The 27,605-nt window shown below is 44.3% G+C and overlaps 1 protein-coding gene across 3 annotated transcripts in view; it reads right to left on the reverse strand.

Annotated features, from left to right (window-relative positions):
- The window catches only part of LOC142748289 (CD209 antigen-like protein C), a 110,900-nt gene that overhangs the window by 25,926 nt on the left and 57,369 nt on the right, over positions 1–27,605 (reverse strand). For all 3 annotated transcript variants that reach the window (XR_012882217.1, XR_012882216.1, XM_075855389.1), the window contains exons 7-9: positions 26,165–26,212; positions 18,566–18,607; positions 2,212–2,363 (exon numbers count right to left, since the gene is read on the reverse strand). Coding sequence is in view for 1 of the 3 variants with exons in the window: in XM_075855389.1 (XP_075711504.1) it covers positions 2,212–2,363; positions 18,566–18,607; positions 26,165–26,212 (242 nt within the window). In the remaining 2 variants the exon portion in view is untranslated. The remainder of the gene's footprint in view (positions 1–2,211; positions 2,364–18,565; positions 18,608–26,164; positions 26,213–27,605) is intronic.

Below are 27,605 nucleotides of genomic sequence, written 5' to 3' on the forward strand. Positions count from 1 at the left end.
GCTGAGGGGGGTTTGACGTTACCCGATTTTTAGCTGTATTTTTTGGGGGCCCAATTGAGATATCTGGCTACATGGGTATCTGTAACTAAGCCCTTAGCATATTCTGAATACATTTTGGGAGAGGTGGTGGAATCAGGAGATATGTGGTAGATTCTGGAACAACCATTATTGTTTAGGGGGAGATTGGCATGTCAGGTGTGGAAGACAGCTAAAGAACTGGATAAGATTGTAGATCCACCTGAGGAGACCCCTCTCTGGGATAACCCCATGTTCTCACAGTTGCAGCAATTAGAGGGGGATGAGGTTTGGAAGTCCTACAGTGTACTTACTTTGCATGACATATATAGGGATAGGATACTTTTGTCTTTTACGCAAATGCAGGAACAGTTTGGTATAGATAGGATGCACTTCTATCGTTATTTGCAACTTCGGCATGCACTTGACTCTCGGTTTCGGGGGGGGGAGGGAGGACCTATTCTGTCCAAATTTCCTTTGATTGGGATTTTGAGGACACAGGGACCCAAGGGTATTATTTCAGCGTTGTATACATACCTGCTGAATGCTAAGGTGAAGTCTCAAACGTTTTTGGCTGAAGCAGCTTGTCAGGTAGCCATTCCGTCTATATCCGGAGAGGAATGGGCGGAAGCTTTGGAGTCCCATATCTATGTTTCCCCTTCAGTTAATAATAGATTGACTCAATTGTATATTACTCATCAGTGCTATCTTACCCCCAATTAGGCTTAACCGGATGGTTCGTCTGCCACATACTGAGTGTCATAGGTGTCCTGCGCCGGATGCTAACTTTATGCATCTCATGTGGGATTGTTCCTGTATTCGTTCCTTCTGGGGAGAGGTGGCGTCAATGTTGAGTCGGTTTGTCTCATCTGAGATACCGGTTTCTCCGGTGGGTTTGCTTGTTGGGACTTTTGCCAGCGGAACGCTGGTCTCATTATGGCAGAATATTTTTGAGAAAGTCCTTGTTTCTGGCAAGGCAAATGTACTGGCATATAGATATACGCCAGTACATTAAAGTTAAAAAATCAAATTAAAGATAAAAATCCCCCTATGGGATTTAAAAAAATAAATTAAAAAAAAAGTAAAAATTAATTTAAAAAAAAAGTAATGTTAAATAAAAAGAAAATCAGTAAATAAAATACCCACAAATGCACATTTTTTTTTTTACAATAAATAAACTTTATTAGGCTGTGTTCACAACTGCATCAGGGCTCCATTAATGCGCTCCGTCTGAGCTTTCCGTCAGGAGAACCCTTGAATGCAACTCTGACTGAAACAAACGGATACCATAGGTTTCCGTTTGCATCACCACTGATTTCAATGTTTACGGATCTGGTGCAAATAGTTTCCGTTTTGACGGAAGCAATACCGTAGATGACTACGGTATTGCTTCCGTCAAAACGACAGAACCCTTAAACAAGCCCTGACGCAGATGTGAACGCAGCCTTAGATACAAGTCCCAAAACATAAGATAATATACACATATTTGGTATCGTCACGACCGTAACAACTTGCGCAACAATATTAGAGCATCATTAATGATTATCGGTGTATGCTGTAAATAAAAAATTATAAAAACTGCAGTGGAACTGCTTTTTTCTTCATTTTTGCAAAAATAAAAAACTTATATCATTTAAATGATAATGTAAATGTACCAATAAATTACACCTACATAAAGTATAACCTGTCCCACAAAATAATAAAGTCTCATACCGCTACATTAAAAAAAAAAAAAAAGTTGTGAGCAAAGAGGAAATTTTTAAAAAAATTGTTCTGTCCTAAAGGCCAAAATTGCCCCAGTCCTTAATGGGTTAAACTGCCCTTACACAAGATAATTCAACATGCTCACACTTGTATCGTATTACGGCTTCATACAATCTCAGAAGTGTATGGAAGTGTATTTGACCCTACTTGGCCCCCGCAGATATCGGGGTATCGGAAACCTTTGCACCCATTATAGTTAGACATCTGATTGGTAGGCAGCTGGAATTTTAAACACGTTTTATTCCAGAATTTAGTCCATTATTCCATGGTGTCAAACTAAGGTTACCTTATATATGGGAAACTACCAAACACCTCTAGAAAACTATAGATGCAACTGAAGCGAAGAACTTTGAGAAAAGACAACAATATGTTTGGGGCACAAGGTCACCAGAAGAGGTGGTCGTAGAAGTAAGATTGGTTTTCAGGACTTACCATTTCAACATTGTCTTTTATTGTAATGAGGATCGCATTATGCTCTGTACATATCTCGCTGCTCTTTTCCCATGTCTCACCACTTGTTGAAACATAATAACAATGGGAATTCATCAGTTTCCATCCAGGAGAACAAGTTGTGCAGGTGCTGGCTGTGATGTCCACCGTGCAAGAGAAAAAGATGCATTGGAAATGTACGGAAACTGGTAGTTAGGAAAAGCTACACAGTAAATAACCATATGTATAGATATTATTTGATCTAGTAATGGGGAGAACTTGGGTGGTGAGAATTAGGAGGTGAGAGTGAACATCTCTAACCAAACAGATCAAGGAGGCAGAAACCCAGTACTGTGTCATGATCGCCCCTGCTACAATATACAAATTTTTCATCAGCGCCTGCTTGCCTCCTCTTTCCTGTCCTAAGTGCCTTTTCTCTGTCAGGTCGACCTTTCCTCTGCTGCAGCCGCTCTCCTCTAAAAATTCTCCTCCCACTACTACCCAGCTTTACAATGAAAGCAAGACCCGGCACTACTTTTTCTGTTCGCAATTGTTTTTTATTTCACAATCCACAACAATGTGAGTCCTGACAAGCGCGCGCTGTCAGGATGAGGCAATGCCACCAGCGCTGCACTAATGAGCAGTGGCACTGAAGACCGAACATGGAGGGCGCACTGCAAAACACCCCCATGTTCTGTCCTCTGTGCCTAAAATGACGCTCATTGGTGCAGCGCCGGCCGCATCACCTCATGCTGACCGCGCACGCACTTGTTGTTGGGAACCGGGTCAATGACTGTATTACACAGCCCCGCTCTATAACGGCGGAGATCAGAGAAATCTCTCATCTCCGCCGCTATTCCATGGAATGCTGCGTTCAAAGCTGACCTGTGACGCGATTGAGGGACATACCATATATGGTCAGACAGCCCAGGGTCCATTGAAGGACCCCGGGCGGTCTTACCATATTTCCTGTTAGGGCATACTTAGGTATGTCCTAACAACTGCCTGTGTACTATCCGTACACAGGCTAATGTACTGGCATATAGATATATGCCAGTATATCATAATTTAAAAATAAAGTAAAAACATAAATGAATATTAAATAAAAAAAATTATATTAAATTAAAAAAAATACACATACACCTTTTTTACAATAAACATTAAAATAAGTCTCAATACATAAAATATACACATTCGTATTAGCGTCTCTCCAAGTCCGGCCACAGCGTGCCTATAATTTTAAATCTTATTTATTATTATTGTTAATTGTGTTTAATATTTATTATTTGTGTGGTAGTAGTGTTATCGTTATTCACCACCTTGACTGCTACTAAAGCTTCTGCTGACTAGCAATAGTAGATCCAGAAACAAAGAAATGGGAATAGGAGGAAAGGCTGGGTTAGGGTCTCATGCACACGACTATGTGTGCCGTCTGAGTCCCATCAGTGATCCGAGGAAAGATAGGACATGTTCTATCCTTCCTTGGATCGGAGCCTCGGACCATTTTTCACGGACCCGATACACCCGCTAAAGTGAATGGGTCTGTGAAGACTATCGGGTGCCACTCGGATGCCGTCAAAAACGGCCCGAGTTGCACAACGATCGTGTGCATGAGGCATTAAATTGCTGCTGTGTTAGTGCTAATGAGTAGTCCTATATAGGACAACACTGTTACAGCTTGCATTGACAGAATTTGATAAAACGGTGCGGCTGCTACTTTGAATGTGTGAGCTGCTACTGTGTTTCACCACCCTGCAACAGGGCACATTTGAAACAGTGTTATCAGTAAATTAATTGGTTAAGCGTAATGTAAACACACTAAAAGGGGTTGTCCACTTTTTATTTTTTGTATTCATTTATCTATAGAATAGGAAAACATACAGATTTCTAATATACATGTATTTAAAATTCTGCTCACATACCTTTCTTATATCAGTGCAGTTGTCTCTGTCTAAAAATTAAAAAAAATTGTATAGCCCACAGACTTGTCCATAAAAAAGCACCCATAGGATAACTGAATGGACAGTCATGTGATCACTGGCAATATCCAGGTATCTAACAGGTTAATAGTAGATTATAAAGGATCAGGAGTTATGAAGTATTTCTACCTCCAGCAACATCTCATGTCTGTCAGTGTCTGTGAAAAGGAGATTTTACATGACAAGGGATAATAGAGTGCGGTCCTGTCTTACCTTACACCTTGCTACTGTACCAATTCATACCCCCTTATCCCTTATACCTCCCACTTACTATAACTCTAACTAGACCGATAAAACACAGAGACTTTGCTTGGAATGAATTGGCCACAGCAGCCATTTTATTAACAAACAACCAAAACAACTCAACAAATAAATATGCAAGAAATAAATATACAAGAAATAAATCATTAACATAAAGTTGGGAAAGGAGGTCCTTGAAGCTCAGAGAAGGATCTGGCGCCACTCTGCCCATAAAACTGCAGTTTTATCCCCAGCCGTCCAGAACACAGGCTCAGGGGCACCGTGACCAACTGCCGATGGCTAAAACGTAACATGTATTTACTCCTCGGGACCCCACCCAGCAGAAGCCCAAATCAATCAGATCCCCCATAACATAATTTGGGAAGGACCATCCTCACTATAAATCCCTCCCCCACCAAATTTTGACCAACTCCAAGGACTTCCAACCCGCCACAGCGAGCATATCTTGAACCCCTCAAATATGCGAGTTCCCCCACAACATAGCCCGCTCGACTCCTTCCTGAATCCTCAACACCCACAGATCCACACACACTGCATTAAAATGCACACCATCCGCCAACTAAAAATTGCCCACACTATCCTCAAAATCATAGTGACGCGCAAACACCCCGCCATTTCTCACCACAAATGCAGACACAGCCCGATTCACCTTCACCCGCGCCCTATTAATTGTTGACACGGACCTGACGGCCCTCCAAGATCTACGATGTACGATCTCCGACCATACCACAACCACTCGGGAAAAAAAGGTTGCAGCAGATCGAAGAGTATGTCACGAATAAGTTCAGACGGACACCCAGGTCATTCCCCCCAACATGAAGCACCAGGACATCCGGCGCCCTATACGGCCCTGCCGAATGATGGAACTCCAGTAACACCCTTGCCCACGACATGCCCAGGAATCCGAGCCACCGCAACATGGCCGCCGATCTCGAAAACCCCAGCTGCTGCCCATCCAGCCGAACCTCCGCCCGAACTGCCTCCAATGGACATATGAGTGCGCAAAGATCCACACTAGGCAATGGGAAAATCAGGAAAGCGTTAAACCAGCAGCGCGAAGCATCGTAATATTTGCCACAACCCCAGGCCCTTATGCAAGCAAGTGGGGGCGAACGTATGACTGAAAGCGCAGAGATTCCCACCTCCCTATACGGCGCACCACGTCAGGTCCCAACCCCAAGCTGGCCGCCTTCGTAGCTGCTCCAATTCGAAAAGAATGCGGCGCAAAAGATCTAGCCTCCAGGCCAATGGACATCAAGCACTTATGGAAAACAGCCGTGAACTAAAACCGAGACAGAAAACCCCCGCACGCATGACGCAGCAATGGACCGGACACTACATCAGTACCCCGTAAGTAAACCCTCAAGGAGCGAACAGGACACATGATCGCACCCGGCACTCTACCCAATAACACCCGTTTGCCCCTTCCTGACTGATCCGTTTCAGAACGGGGAATCCAGAACTCCACCCGCTTTTCCAGCTGCGTAACATCCTCCACTAACAAACCCCCCCCCCTGGTCGCAAGCCACTAGGAGACACCATGCACTGCGCACAAAAAAATGCCCACGAAAAAGACAATCTAAACAAATCTGCCACATCCTTGGAGGTGTACACCCCATCCACTGCAGACACCAATCGTTCCAGCAATGCAAACGACATCGCGCAGCGTTTATCCGCCACCACCCACCCCCGTCTAAACCCCCTCAGGGCAAGGCAGACCAGAAAATCCTTGGTGATAACCCAGCCGTCCCCGCCACTTGCAACTGAAAGCCAAGGCCGATACTTAGCCCAAGAAAGCAAGCAACGCAACCATCCAATCGTCATCCGTTACAACCCCATCCATTTCACTCAACCACTCCTCCCAATCTCTACAAGCTGCTTCGTAAGCTAACCACGTCCCTGGAGCCAACGACTAACGGATCCCACAAGTGCAGAGGACAAATGACACCCTCCGCCTCCAGGGCCAAAAGCCGGAACTGATCCCACTGTAAGCGAGAGAGAGAATCAGCAATTGAGTTGTTGACCCCCGGGACGTGCATTGCAGTAACCCACGCATTTAAAGACAAACACAACAAAACCAAATGTCGCAACAAACAGACAACAAGGGGAGAAGACGCCGAAACGTTATTAATTGCCATCTCCACCCCCATGTTGTCACAGTGAAACCACACCTTTCTGTTCCTAGAACGCTCACCCCATATTGTAACCGCAATGACAATGGGAAACAATTCCAGGAAAGCCAGGTTATGAACCCAACCCTCATCGACCCAGGTGTCAGGCCACTGACCCACACACCACTGCCCTCCGCAGTAGGCCCCATAACCCACACTACCAGATGCATCGGTGAATAGGTTCCAGTCAAAACTATTAAAGAGCAGCCCCATGATAATTGATCAGCCATTGTACTGGTCCAGGAATTCTGACCACACCAAGTCGTCACCATGTTCTCGGACCAAACGGACAAAATAATGAGGGGCCTTCATGCCCACCGTTGCTCGCGCCAGCCACCTACAAAAAATCCGACCCATCGGCATAAGAAATGAAGCTTCCCCACGAGAGATTGCAAATCCCGCAACGTGATTTTCCGCATGTGCCGCGTTCTGCCAACCAGCAACTTCAATTCTTGCAATTTTTACGGGGGAAGGTGACATTCCATGCATTCCGAGTCAATGGTGATACCCAGGAACACCATCACTGATCTTGGGCCCTCTGTGTTTTCAGGAGCAAGCAGAACCCAGAACCGGCTAGACACCCACTCTACTGTCGACAACAGATTCCTACATACCGGGGAACCCCCCGGCCCAACACAAAGGAAATCATCCAAGTAATGAACGATTGAAGCCACCCCCACCACCTTACAAATAACTCACTCCAAGAAAGTACTAAAGGCCTCGAAATAGGCGCAGGAGATCGAGCAGCCCATCGGAAGACATCTATGAATAAAAAAAACGCCCCTCAAAATAGCAACCCAAAAGCCGAATGCTCTCGGCATGAACGGGAAGTAAACGGAAAGCCGATTTCCAACGCCGTCTTCGCCATAATCGCACCCTTGCCATACCGCCTAACCCAATCAACTGCCACATCAAAGGAGGTGTAAACCACAGAACAGAGAGACGTATCAATGCCATCATTCACCGAAGCCCCCTTTGGATGCGATAGGTGATGGATAAGCCTAAACTTGTTCGGTTCCTTCTTGGGGACCACCCCGAGAGAGGTAACCACCAAGTGAGAAAAGGGGGGTGAAACAAAGGGGCCCGCCAATCTACCCAGCCCCACCTTTTTGCTCAACTTCTCCACCTCTATTAACAGGAACTCACAAGCTGACTTTAGGTGGTGCAACGAAAAGGGACCTCATGCGGAGGGTGCGGGATACAAAAACCATCCCTAAACCCTAACTCCAACAACTTCGCCTTCTCCCTATCAGGGTACCTATCTAGATAAGGCAACATTTCTGCCAGCTTCACCGGCGTCTCCCCCATGTCCACTTGTACTGCCAGATTTACCTCTTCCCTTCTTGAAGCAATGGGACGACCCATGGGACGCTCCGCCGCAAACAGAGCAGGAGTGCTTGAATTTGCAACCATTTACATTGGTCGTCATTAAACTCCCAGCATAAACCCATTTTGCTGCTGGCTGCCCCGCCCAACTGCCCTCCCCCTCCCTGTTGTCCATACTGGCCTGAACACCCGGCCCCGCCTTGAAAGGACTCCCTGCGAAACCTCACCGGCTCCATGACTCTCAGCCATAGGCCAATATCCTTCTGATCCCACCGTATACTCGGGCACACCGCCTTACGCTGTCTGAACTGCTCATCGTATCTGAGCCACGTCATCCCTCTGTAAACCCTGTAAGCTTCCCCTATGGCATCTAAGTAGCAGAAAAGGCCTGACCAATTATCCGGCGCCTTCTCCCCAATTACACTTGCCAATATGGCAAACGCAAGCAACCAGTTCGGAAAGGTTTGGGGTATCAATCTGTACCTACCCTTTTCCTCGTCCTCCTTCTTACTCTCCACCCTTTTTGGCTTGTCGAAGTTAAACTTCTCTAAAGGTAAGAGTGAAAAAATCTCGACGTACTCGTCCTTCCAGATTTTTTCCTTTACCTCGGGTTTTAAATACGCTCCCAGGGGCCCTCAAAGCAAATGTAAACCTACCCCTTTGCCTTATCGTCTAACGGCACCTGATCGACCTCTCCATCCTTATCCGTCTGAACTGACACCGCCACCCCTGCCCCCCACACCTTTGCGCCGCTCCTGTGGCACCTGCCCACGCAGCAACCGGTGACGGACTCCCCAACATTCTAGCACCACGACAACAATTCCCGCACACTACCCAACAAATCACGGAAACTATTGTCCTCCCCTTGACCCCCGCTACCAGCAACGGATTTCCTAACTACAACCCCCCACCCAGGGAACCTAAAGATAGCGGGAATATAGTAAGTAAATGAGTTAGACTCACCGGGCTGTGCAGGAGCTGTGGTCCCACCAGCCAGAGGACCAGGATCATCCAGTCGACCTCCGCGAAGCATATTATCATCACCAGGATCTTCCTCCGCCTGTGTCCCTTCTCCAGTAGCCGAACCTGGAGGGCCGCTCCCACCGCCCTTAGCCCAAGCTGGAAAAATGGCCATTGACAGAGCTCTCCCCGGCCTTCCACCGCAGAAGGGGGGGTGCCGCCCACTGCCATTGCCCTGCACGACCATCGACTGTGGCCCTCGAGAGATCCTGGCGCTTTCCTCACGGGAACATGTAGGCCGCCCGACTAGAGCATCGCAAGGTCGCCCTGCCATAGATCCGGGCAAAATTGTCATACTGGGGCCTGAGAGCGTCCCCCGCCTCCTGGGGACCAGACCCCCTGACCCCAATGGCTCCAACCGGGAAACGGGATTCCTGCCAGACCGGGGCCTACCCCCAGGATGAGAGGGCACAAGGCCCCGGCCTCCAGGGTCCCTAGAGGGGCTCCCAACCCTGCATCAGACCCTGGCAGTAGCGTCAGGGCTTAGCCTCGCTGACGGCCTGGCCCGCCGTGGATTCAACTTATGGGGATCGCGGTCCTGCGATTCCCCCAGCCGCCTCCCCCTCCCCGGCCTGCATCACTTGCGATCCCTCTTCCGAGGGCATGGCCACACCAACCACCGCCGGTTCTCCCACCTGTCCAGCAAGCAGGGCCCTCAGCCATTCCGAGCCCCGCTTGCCCGCCATGGCACGGAGCTGCTCCAGCAGCCTGGGGACATCCGACATTGTGGAGAACAAAGGAAGGAGGGCCGCGTGTGCTTGAGAGCAGGAGTGAGCAGCGGGACAACTATACCTTCTACTGCTTCCGGTCGGACTGGCGCTCAAACCAGAGCGCCGTCTAACCCAGCAGCCACTTGTTCCTCGGCTCCTCCCCTTCCTCTTCCCCTCACATGAGGCCTCCGTCTATGCCGTGCGGCTCGGGTACGGCCATTCTTTCGTCTTACTGTCTCCTCTGTGTGTTGTGTTTCTTTGTAATTTAACTTTATTAACAACATGACAACATTACCTAGAGACAGGCAGTTATTTTATAAATCTAGAGACCGTTAATACAGGCACAGGGAATAAGTTATTATTCCACCATTTGTCCTATTCACATAGCCCATGTTGCCCCTACAGTGAGAGTGAGTACAAATCAGTAAAAAACACAGTAATAAATGGGATATGAAATTAATCTTTTTGGTGTTCGCTATTGAAGGTTCGTTCACCATACTTTCCCTGGTAGGCATAATTTGTACTGATGCCGGTATACATTATAGAGATCTAGCGATCTAAGTAACTTTTGCCCTTCTCTTATCCCCATTTCCTATTATTTACTGTATTTATGTACTGAGCTTGGTTCTGGTATTGTATTTATGTACTGTGCTCAGTTCTAGTACTGTATTTATGTACTGAGCTTTGTTCTGGTAGTGCATTTATGTACTGAGCTTTGTTCTGGTACTGCATTTATGTACTGAGCTTGGTTCTGGGGATGTATATATGTACTGATCTTAGTTCTGGTACTGTATTTATGTACAGAGTTTGGTTCTGGTGCGGTATTTATGTACTGATCTTGGTTCTCGTACTGTATTTATGTACTGTGCTTGGTTCTTGTTCTACATTTTTGTACTGTGCCTGGTTGTAATTATGAACTGAGCTTGGTTCTTGTGATGCTAAATGTGACAATATAGATCTATGATGGGTGAGTTTAATATAGTTTGTGCATGGAGACAGGCAAGTAATACACTGCCGATTTCATGCAGCATGTGATCTGTTTTTTATTTTTATATCCTATATATTTGTATTAAACATATTTCCACGACGTGTGAGCATAAAGGTTATATTTCTTTTTTTTTCTTTGCTATTTGTGAATGTCCTGTACCCCCCCCCCTGTCTATTGTACAGATGAGGGCACGATTTCAATGATTTCCTCAGGAGGTGGCATTACCTCCTTTACCGCAATGCATGCAGTTTGTATGGGGACCCAGAGAGCAGGGGGCCCCTGTCAGGCCTCCTGACAGCACCACAACTTTTAACTATATCTGTGTCTTCAGGATGCAGATGCCGTTGCAGTGGCTTCGGTAGGCATATGCCTTGGATCCACATTCAAATATATCTGCGTTAGGACTGCAGCCTATAAGAAACTGGAACGGGATCCCTGCGCAGGCCGGCACAATGATGTCACTGAATCGTGCCAGCTTACGCAATGGTCCCTTCCCAGCATCTTATAGGCTGCAGGCATAACGTGGCTGAGGAGGCCTGCTGTGCAGCTCCATTTGTCTTGGAAATAGGGCTAGGTAAGTATATGTTTTATTATTTGCATGGGGGGCACTATTACTCTATAAGGGCACAATCTACAGTGGGGCACTGAGTGGAACACTACCTACAGGGAACACTGCGTGTAGCACTATCTACCAGAGGCACTGTGTGTGGCAGTATCTACCAGGGACACTGTGTGTGGCACTCTCTACCATTGGCACTGTGTGTACAGTAGTTAAATATTGCAATGAGGACTGTTAGACTAAACCTACAGTATATAGCAAAATATCATAAAGATAATCACGACTTAGCTATAGTCAGAGTTACTAAAAGTTTTTTTGCTTTTTTTTTAATTAAAACGTTTTACTTTGTTTTAGTTATTTGCTTTATTCATTTGATGAAGGGGTGGTGAAAAATAACCCAGGACTCAGATTATGAGGTACAGCACCAGCCAACCTGAAAACCATCACCCTGTGTAACAGCCTTCTAGAGACACAGCTTTTGGTGGCATGAACTGCCCAATACCACAGATCTGCCACGTCACAAAGGTTTTGCTGTTCGCAATGATATTGCCCTGGGATGAACACCTGTCTGAAGAACAGAGACAACAATACTGTATAAGGCCTGATTTACACGAGCGTGTGCGTTTTGCGCACGCTAAAAACGTGGCTTTTTGCGTGCGCAAAAGGCACTTAACAGCTGCGTGTGTCATCAGTGTATGATGCGCGGCTGCGAGATTTTCTCGCAGCCGCCATCATTTTTACACTCCGTTTGGATGTTTGTAAACAGAAAAGCACGTGGTGCTTTTCTGTTTACATTCAGAGAATGACAGCTGTTGCGTGAACCACGCAGTTCGCACGGAAGTGCTTCCGTGCGACCTGCGTGGTTTTCACGCACCCATTGACTTCAACGTGATGCGCAAAAAACGCAGAAATATAGAACATGTCGTGAGTTTTACGCAGCGGACTCACGCTGCGCAAAACTCACGGACTGTCTGCACTGCCCCATAGCCTAATATAGGCGCGTCGCACGCCCGTATATTACGCTCGTCTAAATGATGCCTAAAGGACAGACCTGAACAGCCACAGCGAACATAAAGAAGGGTTTTTACACTCTGCGTTTGGTTTTGCCACTTTAGTTTTAACTTCAGCTTTCGTTTTTACAATGATGTACCTGGAGGTACCAAGCAAGAGGATGTCATACATATTTAAGTGTAAGAGCTCAGAACATGCATGTGCATCACACACTCCTGTTGATAAGAATTACTTTTACTTTGTTCAAGAATGTTTACTAATTAAAGTTCGGTCGTCAGACTTCTGGTATCTGGGGATTTACCATGGGTTGTGTATAGGTAACCTAAAAACCATCAGGCTTAGTTCACATCTGCATCAGGGCACCGTTCGTTCATGGGTTCTGTCGAAGCTTTCCGTTAAGGGAACCCTTGAACTGAACCCTGACTGAATTAAATGGAAACCATAGGTTTCCGTTTGCATCACCATTGATTTCAATGGTGACGGATCCGGTGGAAATTGTTTTGATGGAATGAATAGCGCAGTCGACTACGGTATTGATTCCATCAAAACGACGGAACTCTTACACAACAGAGAAAACCGTAAACCATTTGCACCAGATCATCAGGTTTAGACATCATTTACACAAGCGTAATATACGCGCGTGCTTTTCACGCGTGTCGTACGCACCTATATTAGTCTATGGGCCAGTGCAGACAGTCCGTGAGTTTTGCGCAGCGTGAGTCCGCTGTGTAAAACTCACGACATGTTCTATATTTCGCCGTTTTTCGCGCATCATGCACCCATTGAAGTCAATGGGTGCGTGAAAACCACGCATGCCGCACGGAAGCACTTCCGTGCGAACTGCGTGATTCGCGCAACAGCTGTCAAACTCTGAATGTAAACAGAAAAGCACCACGTGCTTTTCTGTTTACAAACATACAAACGGAGTGTCATAATGATGGCGGCTGCGCGAAAATCAAGCAGCCACGCATCATACACTGATGACACACGTAGCTGTCAAGTGCCTTTTGCGCACGCAAAACGCTGTGTTTTTTTGCGTGCGCAAAATGCACACGCTCGTGTAAATCAGGCCTTAGGCTCAGACGAAACCCTTGAACGGAGCCCTCACGCAGATGTGAACGCAGCCTTATAAGGAACATTGGATAGACAAAAAAGCAGAGATCACCTGTATCTCCAAGTGTCCAGGACCCCTGTGCTACTGTCATTGAGACTTCTTGGAGTTGTGATGTACAACAGCGGGCTCTCCCATGATGGACTTTTATATGTTTTGCCTGTTTACTTATTTCTTTGTATCTTTTGATCTTGTATGTATGTTGTGATATCTTTTGCACTTAAAGGGGTTGTCCGACAATCAATTGTTTTTCTCAAAAAGCTTAGCATACCCAGTAAGCGCAGTATACTCTGAACTGCTAAAAAGAAACTGCGCCATGATGTTTTCCTCCTCTGTATTTTGATCCCCTTTCTCCCATTTATGCATCTCACTTTACTCAGCAATCTGGGCAGTCCTCCTGCTCTAACTGGGAACTACAGTTCCCATCTTCTCTGGGCAGCAGACACCTCCAAATCTAAGCCTGTATGCGGATGACCTTGTGATTCCAAGAAAAGGATTTATTGGTGGTTCAAGTGGATCTTTCTCTGTGCAGTGGCTCTTGCTGAGTGGCGCTTACTGAGCATCGGTAACTGAGCAAACAAAACTTACAAAGATGGTACAGAGGTCGTCTGAGCATGCTCGCGCTGCCCTGAAGATAGGGAAAACACGCATGCGCAGTTTCCCTGCACAGAGAGACAGCGAGTCTCTCAATTTGATCTTGGGATTACCCTTAAAGGGAATGTGTGGCTAGAAAAAAAAAAAATTAGTTTTTTTTAGTTAAACTGTTAGTATATAAATGATTAAACATTGTTCTAATTTTTTACATTTTTTCACAAGTCAGGAAATATTATAAATTAGAGTGCTGGTCACTAGAGGGAGCAATTCCCCAAATTGCAGCATTGGCATGTGGTAAAGCAACCTCATTGCTTTATGCTGCAAAATTGGAGAACACACACTCGCTCTAGTGTCCTCAAACAATCCCCCCCTCCTTTATCCTGACTAGTGCCAGGAGAAAGGAGGGGGTTGAATGTTCAAACCTCCTACACTGTGTGTCGCCATTTTTTGAGCGAATGCACAGTGTACGAGGATTAGATACAGTGGTAAATACACAGTATAACACAAACATACACAAACATAACTTACCTGCTCCTGCCGCCGCCGCTCCCTCCGCTCCTAGTCCTTGCTTCTGAGCATATGGACAGAAGCCGCAACCGGAAGTAGTCATCTTACTGTCCGGCCGCGACTTCCAGTCCACATGAAAATGGCGCCGGATGTCGCTCGGCCGAAGACCTTCCTTTTGGACTGTGTGGGAGCGGCAGATGCGCCGTTCCCACACAGACGGCGTACGCTATAGTGAATGGAACGGCTCCCGTTCGCATTCACTATGGGGATGTATGTGCCGTATTCAATCTCTGTATGTGTCGTTAATCGACACATACAGAGATGAAAAACAAAATGGCAGGCCCCATAGAGAAGTAAAAGAAAGAAAAAGTAAAACACAAAAACTGAAATAAATAAAATCTTTTAATAACATATTAAAAGCAAAAACATATAAAAAAAAATGTTTTCGTGACACCTTCCCTTTAAGTAAACCATATCTATTCACTTAGCAACTGTGTGTGAACCTATCTATATAGGCAATTTCTAAGTCCCTTGTAAAACATGTGTCCAGGTGTTAAAGCGTAGCTAAACTTTCGCAAAAAATAAAAAAATATTTAAACTGCTATTATGTCCCTCTATGTGGATACATTACTCTTAGCAATTTTTTTCACTCAAAGTACCTTTTTTGCAGCTTTTTTTCTTGTGCAACCGTCTACATCTATTTTCTCACACTTCCTGATTCTGGCCGATTGCTAGGGGCGTGTCTTACTGTGTGTGATGTTACGATTTGTCTGTATCTTTCATGGGCAGTGAACTCTGACGTGATAACTACAATATTGTGAGCGTGCACTGAGCTATGCACATCAGTACACATTATATATAGAGATGTAAATATCTCTGCACACTCCAGAAGAAAGGAATCAGAGTTTTTCTTTTTCACTTTCCCTGGCGAGTGCAGGGAAGTTAAGACGGGACGGCAGGGTGCTTGCGTGCGGGGGATGGAGCAGTCCTAGTCTTATCTAATGCTAATTAGCAGCTCAGATTACAGTGTCCTGAGAGTCTTTGCTGGAGGGAAGGGGGAGAATCATCCAGGCACAGAGACCAGTGCGCGCAGAAAATTCATTCTAATGACGGGGAAGTAAGAGAACAGCAGTGCATGCAAGTCCATCACTGCAGCCTGACACAGCGCGGAGTGTGGCAGTGTGATTATCCTGGCTCCTCCTCCTTAGTAGAGCTGTCATTCTCCTCCCTGCCGGTTACAGTACAGTGGACAGGGGAAAGAGGGGACAGGGAGGGGGCACCAGACCTGCGCTTCTGCTACGGAAGCGCCTCTCACACACACTATAGTCCCTACAGCAGCAGAGCTGTCATTCCCCTCCCTGCGCTCTGCTGCTGTGGGTTACTCTATAGAGAATTGTATAGAACATAGAGGCAGAGACCTTCCTGACGTCACAATGGGGGTGTGCACATGGGACGTCAGGATGGAGTCCCCACCCACCCGTACTCATAGGCAGCAGAATCCGTACACCGATACATTCAAACGGTGTACGGATTTCTGCTAGCAATAGGAGAAATACAGAGAATAAAATGTAGTAAAAAAGTGTCAGAGTGGCCATTTAAAACACATATAACACAAAAAGGAGCCCAAATTCATTAATAAAGTATATTACAAAATATATTTATATTAGGGCCTGTTCACATCACCGTTCATTTCCGTTCCGGGGTTCCGTCGGAGGGTTCCGTCGGGTGAACCCCGCAACGGAAAGTGAAACTGACAGCACAGCTTCCGTTTCAGTCACCATTGATCTCAATGGTGACGGAAACATCGCTAATGCTTTCCGTTCGTCACCATTCCGTCTGGTTTCCGGTTTTCCGACGGAATCAATAGCGTAGTCGACTGCGTTATTGATTCCGTCGGAAAACCGGAAACCAGACGGAATGGTGACGAACGGAAAGCATTAGCGATGTTTCCATCACCATTGAAATCAATGGTGACTGAAACGGAAGCCGTGCTTTCACTTTCCGTTGCGGGGTTCACCCGACGGAACCCTCCGACGGAACCCCGGAAAGGAAATGAACGGTGATGTGAACAGGCCCTTACACATGCTGCTAGAAAAGAAAAAGTTGATCGAACGTTTAGTTACGCTTTAAGGCTTAACGTTGGCTGCATCCAAAGGTAAGATCAATGAATATCTACTGATTGAAATAGGTGTGTGTGTCTAGATATTATTTAATAACAAAACAAAATGCCTAGAAAAAAATGACAACTAAAAGGAGACAATAAGGTGCCCTGCAAAGATAGGAACTCCGTAGGCTATATGCCACATATGGAATGAGAGGAAAAAAAAAAAAGACAAAAACACTTCCTTTAAATAATCAGGAAAAATATTTAAAATCTCCAGAACAAGAGGGTATAAGCCGCAGGGGGCTACTTAAAAACAAAGGAGCAAGTAATGCAGCCAAGGAGTCAGAGATATGTTGTCAGGAAGAGGGGTAGGGAGAGGAGAGAGTGGAGGATATCCCTCAATTCTGAGAGCGGTAGTTTAAGCGGTTAGTGAACGCCCCATAGTGTTTTTACGGCGGCCACTAACGGGCTTTATTCCGATACAAAAGCCTTTTTACGGCGCTGCATCAGAATAAATAAACAGAGCAGGGAGCCGTTAAATCTCCCTGGTCTCAGCTGCCAGAGGTAGCTGAGGGCTGGGGGCATACCTGCTCAAACATGTGAGATCGATATTAGTATCGATCTCACGCGTTTAACCCCTCAGATGCGGCGCTCAATAGCGAGCGCCGCATCTGAGTGGTTTTGGAGAGAGGGAGGGAGCTCCATCTCATCCCACCGGCACCCGGCGATGAGATCGCCGAGTGCCTATGTCTCCGATGGCAGCCGGGGGCCTAATAAAGGCCCCCAGGTCTGCCTGTAATGAACGCATGCTAGGTCATGCCACTGGCATGAACTAGCAGATGCCTGTCCGTTTTACACGGACAGGCAGTAATACACTGCAATACAGAAGTATTGCAGTGTATTATAAATGTGATCGGATTATCGCATAGTGAAGTCCCCTAGTGGGACTAGTAAAATAGTAAAAAAAAAGTTTAATAAAAAGTAAAAAAAATAAAAAACCCACTTTTCCCCCTTACAAACTGCTTTATTATTAAAAAACGAAATAGTAAAAAAGTTACACATATTTGGTATCGCCGCGTCCGTAACGACCCCAACTATAAAGTTATTACATAATTTAACCCGCACGGTGAACGCCGTAAAAAATAAAATAAAAAACCATGCAAAAATTGCTGTTTTCATTGAATCCAGCGTTAATTTTTTTTTTATAAAAAGTGATCAAATAGTCGGATCTACTCTAAAATGGTACCGACAAAAACTACAAGTCGTCCCGCAAAAAAAAAGCCCTCCTACAACTGCATCGGCGAAAAAATAAGTTATGGCTCTTCAAATATGGAGACGCAAAAACAAATAATTTTGAAAATAGTGTTTTCACTGTGTAAAAGTAGTAAAACATACAAAATCTATACAAATTTGGTATCGCTGCAATCGCAACAACCCACTGAATAAAGTTCTTGTGTTATTTATACCACACGGTAAACTGCGTAAATTTAGGACGCAAAAAAGTGTGGCGAAATTGAAGTTTTTTTCTATTCACCCCCAGAAAAAAGTTAATAAAAGTTAATCAATAAATTCTATGTACCCCAAAATGGTGCTAATAAAAATTACAACTTGTCCCGCAAAAAACAAGACCTTATACAGCTATGTCGACACAAAAATAAAAAAGTTATAGTTCTTTGAATGAGACGATGGAAAAACGTACAAAATGGCTTGGTCATTAAGGTCTAAAATAGGCTGGTCACTAAGGGGTTAAAAAAAAGAGGGGCAGAATATCTGAATTGGAACCCAGGCTAAATAATATAGAGGACAGGACACAGACATTGGTCAATGATTTGGCGTAGACTTTCTGCTAGAATTCCCTGTGGAATCTGGGTCGGATATGCTGCAGCGTTTTTCGCAGCAAATCCAACCTGTGTGAAATTACCCTAATATAAACATAAATGATATTTTCTTACAGATCAAACTGATGCATCCTAATTGTTTAGAGCAGCAGTGATGTATAGTAAATGTTAACATTACCTTTATCTTTTAACTTTGACAGATCGCCCATGATGTTGGAAACTGAAAAGAAAGATCATACAATTAAAATGTATACATGTTCAGAAAACCAGAAGCAAGCATAAGGGTCGTTTTACATGGCGCGATATATGGGCCGTGAAAATGAGCACTGATCGACGAAAGGTGCTTGTTTTCTCCTTTTACAAGGAACGATAATCGGTAATGTATGGGGATGAACGATCGTTACTACAGTCGTCCCACTACATTTTCATCATGTCGGCAGCACATCTCCCTGTTTACACACGGAGATGTGCTGCCGACTAGCGACCATTTTATTGGCCGCAGAAACGAGCAGATCAGTCGATGAACCAGAGTTTTCTCGTTCATCGGCTGATCGTTGCCCTGTTTACACAGGGCAATGATCGGGAACAAGCGTTTATATAAATGCTCGTTTGCCTGATCATTGACCCATATAAAGGGACTTTAAAACTTTGGTTTAAAGGAGTTCTTTTACATCTCAGACATTTATGGCATATCCATAGGATATATCACAAACCTCCAAGATCTCCATAAGGAAAATCCACATGGTAGCAATAGGGCACAATGTCCTAATACAGTACTACTGTGGCTTTGTCTGTCTTCCTACAATTAGAACCCTGTTTTTTCTTTTAGGACTTTAGAGATAAGGGTATGTTCACACGTAGTCAACAAAAACGTCTGAAAATCCAGAGCTGTTTTCAAGGGAAAACAGACCCTGCTTTTCAGACGTTTTTTTACCAACTCGCATTTTTCGCGGCGTTTTCACGCCGTTTTCGCGGCGTTTTTTACGTCCGTTTTTGGAGCTGTTTTCATTGGAGTCTATGAGAAAACAGCTCCAAAAACGTCCAAAGAAGTGTCCTGCACTTCTTTTGCCGAGGCTGTATTTTTACGCGTCGTCGTTTGACAGCTGTCAAACGACGATGCGTAAATAACAGGTCGTCTGCACAGTACGTCGGCAAACCCATTCAAATGAATGGGCAGATGTTTGCCGACGTATTGTAGCCCTATTTTCAGACGTAAAACGAGGCATAATACGCCTCGTTTACGTCTGAAATTTGGCCGTGTGAACATACCCTAAGCCACAAATCAGGTACAAAACAAGTCAGCTGGCCCAGTGTAAGTTCACCAGCTAGAGAGGATCAGCTGCAAATCATTAAACCGGTTGTCCCAGAATCAACAATTTGGATAGGTGATAACTGTGTGATGGCTGGGGGCCCCACCATTGGGCCAACAACCGCTGCCGAAAACGGGATCCTGAAACCCCAAATCCTTCTAACTGCACCCCCGCAGTGAGGAACAGCTTGAGTGGAGTAGAGTGCGAGCATGCCCCCGCCACTCCATTCAATAACTATAGGAACTTAGTTTCCGTAATTCCCATAGACATTGAATTGAGCTTCAGTGCGCATGATAGACTGCCAATCCATTCAATGTCCTTCTGACTGCGGTCGAGTAGTGAGGACGAACAGGGGGTTCGTAAACCCTGTTCTCTCGATCGGTGGGGGTCTAAAAAAAAAAGCATTAATAAAGTATGAGTATTGCAATATTTCTAGAAATCGCCTGCCCTATATATTATAAAAAAAAAAAAAAAATCAAATGATAGTTACCCATTAACATATACTTTATCTAAGGTAATATCATTTAAATCCACTGGCTGGTGTTAATTGTGCCATGGCTCACTGAATGAGCCTTTAGGGCATGCCCAGACGTGGCGTATTTCTTCCGCAACTGTCCGCATCAATGCCGCACATAATCTGCGTTGCAGATTCTGTTGCGGCTCTGCCCAAAATGGGCATTAAATTGATGCGGACTAGCCGTTGCGTATTGTGGTGAAAGTACTTCCCTTCTCTCTATCAGTGCAGGATAGAGAGAAGGGACAGCACTTTCCCTAGTGAAAGTAAAATAATTTCATACTTACCGGCCGTTGTCTTGGTGACGCGTCCCTCTTTCGGCATCCAGCCCGACCTCCCTGGATGACGCGGCAGTCCATGTGACCGCTGCAGCCTGTGATTGGCTGCAGCCGTCACTTAGACTGAAACGTCATCCTGGGAAGCCGGACTGGAGGAAGAAGCAGGGAGTTATCGGTAAGTATGAACTTCTATTTTTTTTTTACAGGTTGATGTATATTGTTATTGGAAGTCACTGTCCCGGGTGCAGAAACAGTTACTGCCGATCGCTTAACTCTTTCAGCACCCTGGACAGTGACGATTTACTGACGTCGCCTAGCAACGCTCCCGTAATTACGGGTGCACACACGTAGTCACCCGTAATTATGGGTGCAGACACGTAGTCACCCGTAATTACGGGAGCCCCATTGATTTCCTCAGTCTGGCTGTAGACCTAGAAATACATAGGTCCAGCCAGAATGAAGAAATGTTATGTTAGTAAAACAAATACGCTCCGCAGCACACATAACATCTGCGGACTTCATTGCGGAATTTTGACTCTCCATTGAAGTCAATGGAGAAATTCCGCAATGAGTTCGCTACACGTCCGCAACAACCATTGTATGCTGCGGACGCCAAATTCCTCCTCCGCAGCCTATGCTACGCAGCGGAATTGTCCGCAACGTGTAAACTAACCCAACCACAAAGCTGTGGAAGGCAATGGAAAAACGTGTACGCTGCGGATTTCCGGAATTCCAGAGCAATTCCGCTACGTGTGGTCATGCCCTTACAGTATTGCTTAAACCTAATCCTAATCCTTTCTTTCATGACCGGCACTATCTATTTTGATCTATTGCTTACTATAATGTAAACCTTTGAAAGGCATTTTTTTGTAAAAAGTTCAGTCAGTGTGCTAAGTGCAACTTTATAATTAGTTTTTATTAAAAGTTCTCTTTTTGAGATTCAGGTCTTAGCAACGATACAGCTGCTCTGTATAGAAAATACAGAGCAGCTGTATCTCAAAAAGTAAAAATAATCTTTAATAAAAACGAATTCTAAAGTTGCACTAATCACACTGACTGACCTTTTTAGTAAAAAAAAATGCCTTTCAAAAGTGTACCACTGGACTTAATCTTGATAACATAATGTGGTCAACCTTAGACTTCTTTCACATGTGCGCTAGAGCTCCGTTCCGATGTTCCGTGGTTTTGACGGAATCAGTACTGTAGACAACTACGCAATTCATTCCGTCAAAACGACAGAACCCTTGCACAACTGAGACAAACGGAAACCATTGGCACCGGATCTGTCACCATTGAAATCAATGGTGATGAAAACGGAAACCTATGGTTTCCGTTTGTGTCTGTCAGGGCTCCATTCTGATGTTAAGCTCAGACTGAAAATCGGAACGGAGCCCTAGCGCATATGTGAACGAAGCCTTAGTATGACTATAAATGCATACAGGACCTGTTTGTAGGATGACGTCGCCACACTGATAAGTGATGACGACATCAAGGCGGGACTATGCTCTGCCTCACTTAAACACCATGCAGCTGGCGTCACCATGCTGTATCTTGATTAGGTTAACAATGCGGGACTGTGCTTTGCCTGCATCATTCAAACATTACACACATAGCGTTATTACGCCATTGCTGTAATACCATCTTAAGCACGTGACTATAATTTCTGCACTAATGCGCCGCACGCATAGCGTGTTGACTCATCTTTGGTTCAAATATTGGGGGAGATTGTTTTGAAACTACTCATTCAGCATGGATAAGTTCTTGACTATTTTTTAATTAATACTGGTTCTGCCCAAAAAGGAATGGTTGTTTAAGCTTGCCTATCTCCCCTTGGAGTCCACAAGCAGACACTTAGATTAGGCATCCCTATATCCCATTGGTCTTCGCGGGTGGGGGGTGGGTTGACCCTTGTCTTTTCTGGGCCGAGAATGGAACCTAAGAATAGGAATAGAGGAACCCAGCTCACCCTGACCCACATGAAAGGAATATCAATCCCTAACTCCCCACTTCCCATGACTGTACATTAACCAGCCACGACTGTCAGGTTTTGAGAAAAGAACATCTGTTCTTATTTTCCCAACCCGCAAGTTCCTCCAGTCTACAAATTTGTCGTACCTTATCTCTCCACAAGGCAGTCAAAGGTAGATCAGGGTTCCTCCACTTTGTTGGAATAAGTGATTTAGCTGCAGTAATCAAATCATTGGATAGGTCACTCTTAGATGGAGTAAAATCTCCATCATACCACCATAATAAAATAAGTTCCAAGGTGAGTATGAGGTTATTAGAGCAGATACTATTAATATCACTTCATTTCTTTCCAGAAGGGTTGAATCTTAGGGCAGTGCCACCAAATGTGAGAAATATTCCCATTGGTATTGCCACATCTCTAACAATAATTTGACCCTATGAGACCATTGCGATAGATAATCCAGGGTTCTGTGCCACCTAGTGATTATTTTAAAAGAATTCTCTTGCATACAGATACACCTAGAGAAACCATGTGAGCGAGAGAAAATATGTTCCATATTCTCTTTAGTAAAAGTGATGTTTAACTTACGTTCCAAAGCCGCTATGTAGTTAGGTTTTCTACAGAATGATCCAGTAATAAGCCATTGATATAACTTAGAAAGTAATTTCCGAGACATTGAGAGGAGTAAAAGGAAATTTTCAAACCATGGTGGGTCTCTACGTTTGTCTTTAAACTGAGCAAGAAAAGATTTACTGGATGAACAGAAGTCTAGTTTCACAATTGGCGAAACCAATGGAGAGAACTGCTGTAGGAAGTAGGGTTAGTATTTATGAAGGGTTGGAGCATCTAAAGAGGTCACGTATCGGTATGGGGTCAACTTTCTCCAGTGGGTAGGCGTAGTCATGGCTTTACCCATCAAAATAGTTGTTATCAAGCTGTGGGGTGTTAAAGGGAATGTGTTGCCAGAAAAACATGTTGTTTTTTTTTTAATTAAACATTTAGTGTGTAGGTGATTAAACATTGTTCACATTTTTTTTATTTTTTTCACGAGTCAGGAAATATTATAAATTAATTCTAATTTATAATATTTCCCATTGCTGGTCACTAGATGGAGCTATTCCCAAAATTGCAGCATTGCAAAATTGGGTAAAAAGCCCTCGCTCTAGTGAGCTCTCAGCATCCCCCCCCCTCCTTTATCCTGGCTAGTGCCGGGATAAACGAGGGGTTTGAACGGTCTAACCTCCTACACTGTGTGTCGCCATTTTTTGAGCTAACATACAGTGTAGAAGGTTTACATACAGTAGTAAACGTACACAAACACGAACATACATAGAAATCTCTTACCTGCTCCTGCCGCCGCGGCTCCCTCCGGCCCGTCCGCTCCGTCTGCTGCTGCTGGTCCAAGTGCACAAGTCCGGAAGCCGCGACCGGAAGTAGTAAATCTTACTGTCCGGCCGCGACTTCCGGTCCACAGGAAAATGGCGCCGGACGGCGCGCATTTCAAATTGGACTGTGTGGGAGCGGCGCATGCGCAGTTCCCACACAGACGGCGTACATGTTAGTGGATGGAACGGGCCCCGTTCGCAGTCCCTATGGGACTGTGGCTGCCGTATTCCATGTCTGTATGTGTCGTTAATCGACACATACAGAAATGGAACAAAAAATGGCAGCCCCCATAGGGAAGAAAAAGTGTAAAAATAAGAAAAAGTAAAACACAAACACACAAATAAATATAAACGTTTTTAATAAAGCACTAACATCTTTAACATATTAAAAAAAAAATTGTGATGACACTGTTCCTTTAAGGTGGAAATAATCACACCTCTGGTAAGGTTACTATGTACAATTGCCTGGGATGAAAACCATTCCTCCTAAGAAGGAAGTCATTTCATTCACCCAATAAGTATCTCTCCAAGCTGATATGTATTTGTTTGTCGTTAGGGTCGACCATAAAAATGATACACAATTCTTGGTTTCTTACCATACCAGAGAAATTTTGAGAATACAGATCTAAACTTATGGAAGAAGGAATCTGTGGAAGGGTTTGTATCAAATATTAAATTTGGAGAACGTAAGTCATCAGGAGGTTTTTCCTACCAAGAAATGCCATCTAATTTAGATTTAACTTTTTGCAGGAGTAGATAAAAGTTAAGTTTGAAGGCTCGATTGTGGTCAGACGGCAAATGTAAAATACTTAGTTGTTCAATGTCTATAGGCCAATGAAAGGGGGACGCACGTTTTATTTCCTCCAACTGTTTTTTGGGGAGGGTTATGTTAAGAGCTTCCTACTTACCATAGTTAATCCTAAAGTTAGACAGTCGACCAAAATGTTAAAAAGTTGCTAAGATTATTGGAGGGGCCAATTTAGGTTTAGAGATTAACAACAGCAAATCATATGCAAATTCTGCAATTTTAGGAGTAAATTCTCTGTGTTTGGATCAGTGCTTCTATTATCTCTTTCTGGTACCGTCATTTTCTGATCACTGTTGTCAGTCGTGAAAACGGGGGTCCCAAACCCTCCAGGTTCTCCTCACTGCTCGATCGCAGTGAAGAGGAGCTTGAAAGGAGTGGCGGTCAAGCATGTTGCCACCGCTCCATTTAATGTCTAGGAGAATGACCAATACAGTTGAGCTATGTACTCGACTGTTTTCGTCATTCCCATAGACTTTATTGGAGCGCAGCGCACATGTGTGACTGCCGCTTCATTCCATTTTCTCCTCACTATGGGCCTGGGACCCCCATTCTCATAATAGGTGGGGGTCCGGCAATCAGAAAATGATCACCTGTCCTGTGGATAGGTGATCATTTTTTATTCTGGTACAAGCCCTTTATTAACCCTTTTACCATCCCAAACCACCAGAAATATTATGTTAGAGGACTTGTATAAGATTAAAACTCTGTAGCTTTTTTCCAGCAACAGCACCGCACTTGTCCATGGGCTGTGTCACTTGAATGACACTAAGCTGCGCTACCAAATATAGCCCATGGACTACAGGGGCGCTGTTTTAGATACAAAGCAGACGTGTTTTGCTAATCTCAAAATCTTAAACCCTTAAACCACCCTAGACCTTCTGTGATCTCATATATTAACCCATAACCACGCTAGCCCACGATTGATAGACTTTCATAACTCCTTCATAACCCTAGACTACCATAGATACTGTGTGATATACAGATGTAGCCATCTTTATCTTCACTTTTAACGCATTAACTAGTGTCAAGAAACATGACTTTTTTAATGGCTTTTATATTGTGATATAACGCTGCAGCAAGTTATCAGTCAAGATAAACTTGGCTACATCTATAGTGCATGTAAAAAGACTGTTGTACAGTATAAATATGTTCTTTTGTTCTTTTCACATGTAAGGCACCCCAGAAGTTTATGGCTTTATATAAATAATCAACAATAATAATATACCTAATATTATAATTCAATTTATCAACCAATTTACATCTATATCTGTCACTAAAAGATTAAAATCAGAGGAGTAACTTTGATCTTCTGGGCCCCAATCCAAAATCTGTAAAAGGGTCTCCCAGCTACCATGTGCCATTTATTAAACTGGTGTTTAGGCCCCCTCAGACACCAGCCCCGATTTTGGTGGGAAAATCCTGTGAACCACATTGCAAAATGGTGTGTTTTTGGAGGCGTTCCTGTGTGGAATGGGGCAATGTAAAAACGTTTTGGTACGTATGATGTAATTACCTGATTTCCAGAGCTCCGAGATATCATTTTTCAGAACTGGATCTGAAACTGGAGAAAGGGAACATTGAAGGGAGACAGTCAGATTTTGCCTTTGTACTCTTTGTAACAGTTTTGGTGGCATTATGCTGTACACCCTCTGAATTGTTAGGCCATATGCGCAGGGCTTTCTCTCCTATTGCACGTAATTTTTACACTTGCACTGCATTTTACTGCAATACCGATTACAAAAAGGTGCATAAAATCAAACACACGTCCATGCAATCTTCATAGACAAACATTGGTGGTAGTAGTATGGATCGTAGTAGAGCTCAGTGGGGAAAGTTTATCAAGACTGGCGCTTCATACGTTAGTCTTAGGCCTTATTCAGACAAACTTATTTTATATCCGTGTGCTGTCTGTTGAAATAACAACACACGGACCCATGCAAATTAATAGCGATATTCACACATCAGTGATTTTTCAAGCAGCATATGCCCGTTGCGTGACACTCACTGCATGTCGTATTATGGTCCGTTTTTGTGGACCACGTCGCCCATTGAAGTCTATGGGTGCGTGAAAAACACAGACAGCATATGGACAACATCCGAGTGCTGTCCGTTTTTCACGCACCGTTTTCTAAAGAAATAAGAAAAAAAAACAGGTACACTGAGGCCACACGGAACTGAAATGCATGAAATATGCTCCGCTTTTTTGTGAATGCAAAACGAACACGCGCGTCTGAATAAGGCCTTAGGGTATGTTCACACAGAGTTGTATTTTCAAGCAGAAAAAATCTGCCTCAAAATTCCTTCAGAATTTTGGCGGCAAATTTCTAAATGCAAGCGTCTTTTGATGGTTTTATTAAAAGAAATTAGCCGTTTTTAAGCAAATTAAATAAACGCGTCAAAAAAATACTGCAAACAAACAGCGCTCTAAGACAGGGCAATTGTTTGTTTTTTTTGGGAGTGGTCAAATAACTTTTGGGTAAAAAAAAGCCTCTACCTCCTATTGAAATCAATAGGAGATTTGGGCCATCATTGGCACGGATTCTGCTTTAAAATCAGCGCCAAAAACAACATGTGAACTGGGCCTTAAACAGAAGAGCGTAAAATGCACTCAAGTTATTAAGAGGTGCACATCTCTTAATAAATTTGGCGCTTCTTTGTCTGTCCTATAGCTAGAAATTGAAATCTACAACTGCTATGAGCCTAAGAAAATAAATTCACTTCCCAGACAACCTCTTTAACAATAATAATCCCGGGATGCATTGTAATTTAGTCTGAAAACTACACTACAAGTTTTTTGAGTACAGACAGACAAAAGCTATGTATATGTTTGCAACCAATATTTTCACTGCTCCAATGAATTTAAAATATTTTAAATCCAAAAAAGTACTAAGTTAGTAAATAGCCTTGATTAGTGATTGGGGTATACAGCTCCTATGCAGGTCTATGTGCTCCCA

This window comes from Rhinoderma darwinii, chromosome 3 (assembly GCF_050947455.1).
Source record: "Rhinoderma darwinii isolate aRhiDar2 chromosome 3, aRhiDar2.hap1, whole genome shotgun sequence".
Taxonomy (NCBI): Eukaryota; Metazoa; Chordata; class Amphibia; order Anura; family Rhinodermatidae; genus Rhinoderma; species Rhinoderma darwinii.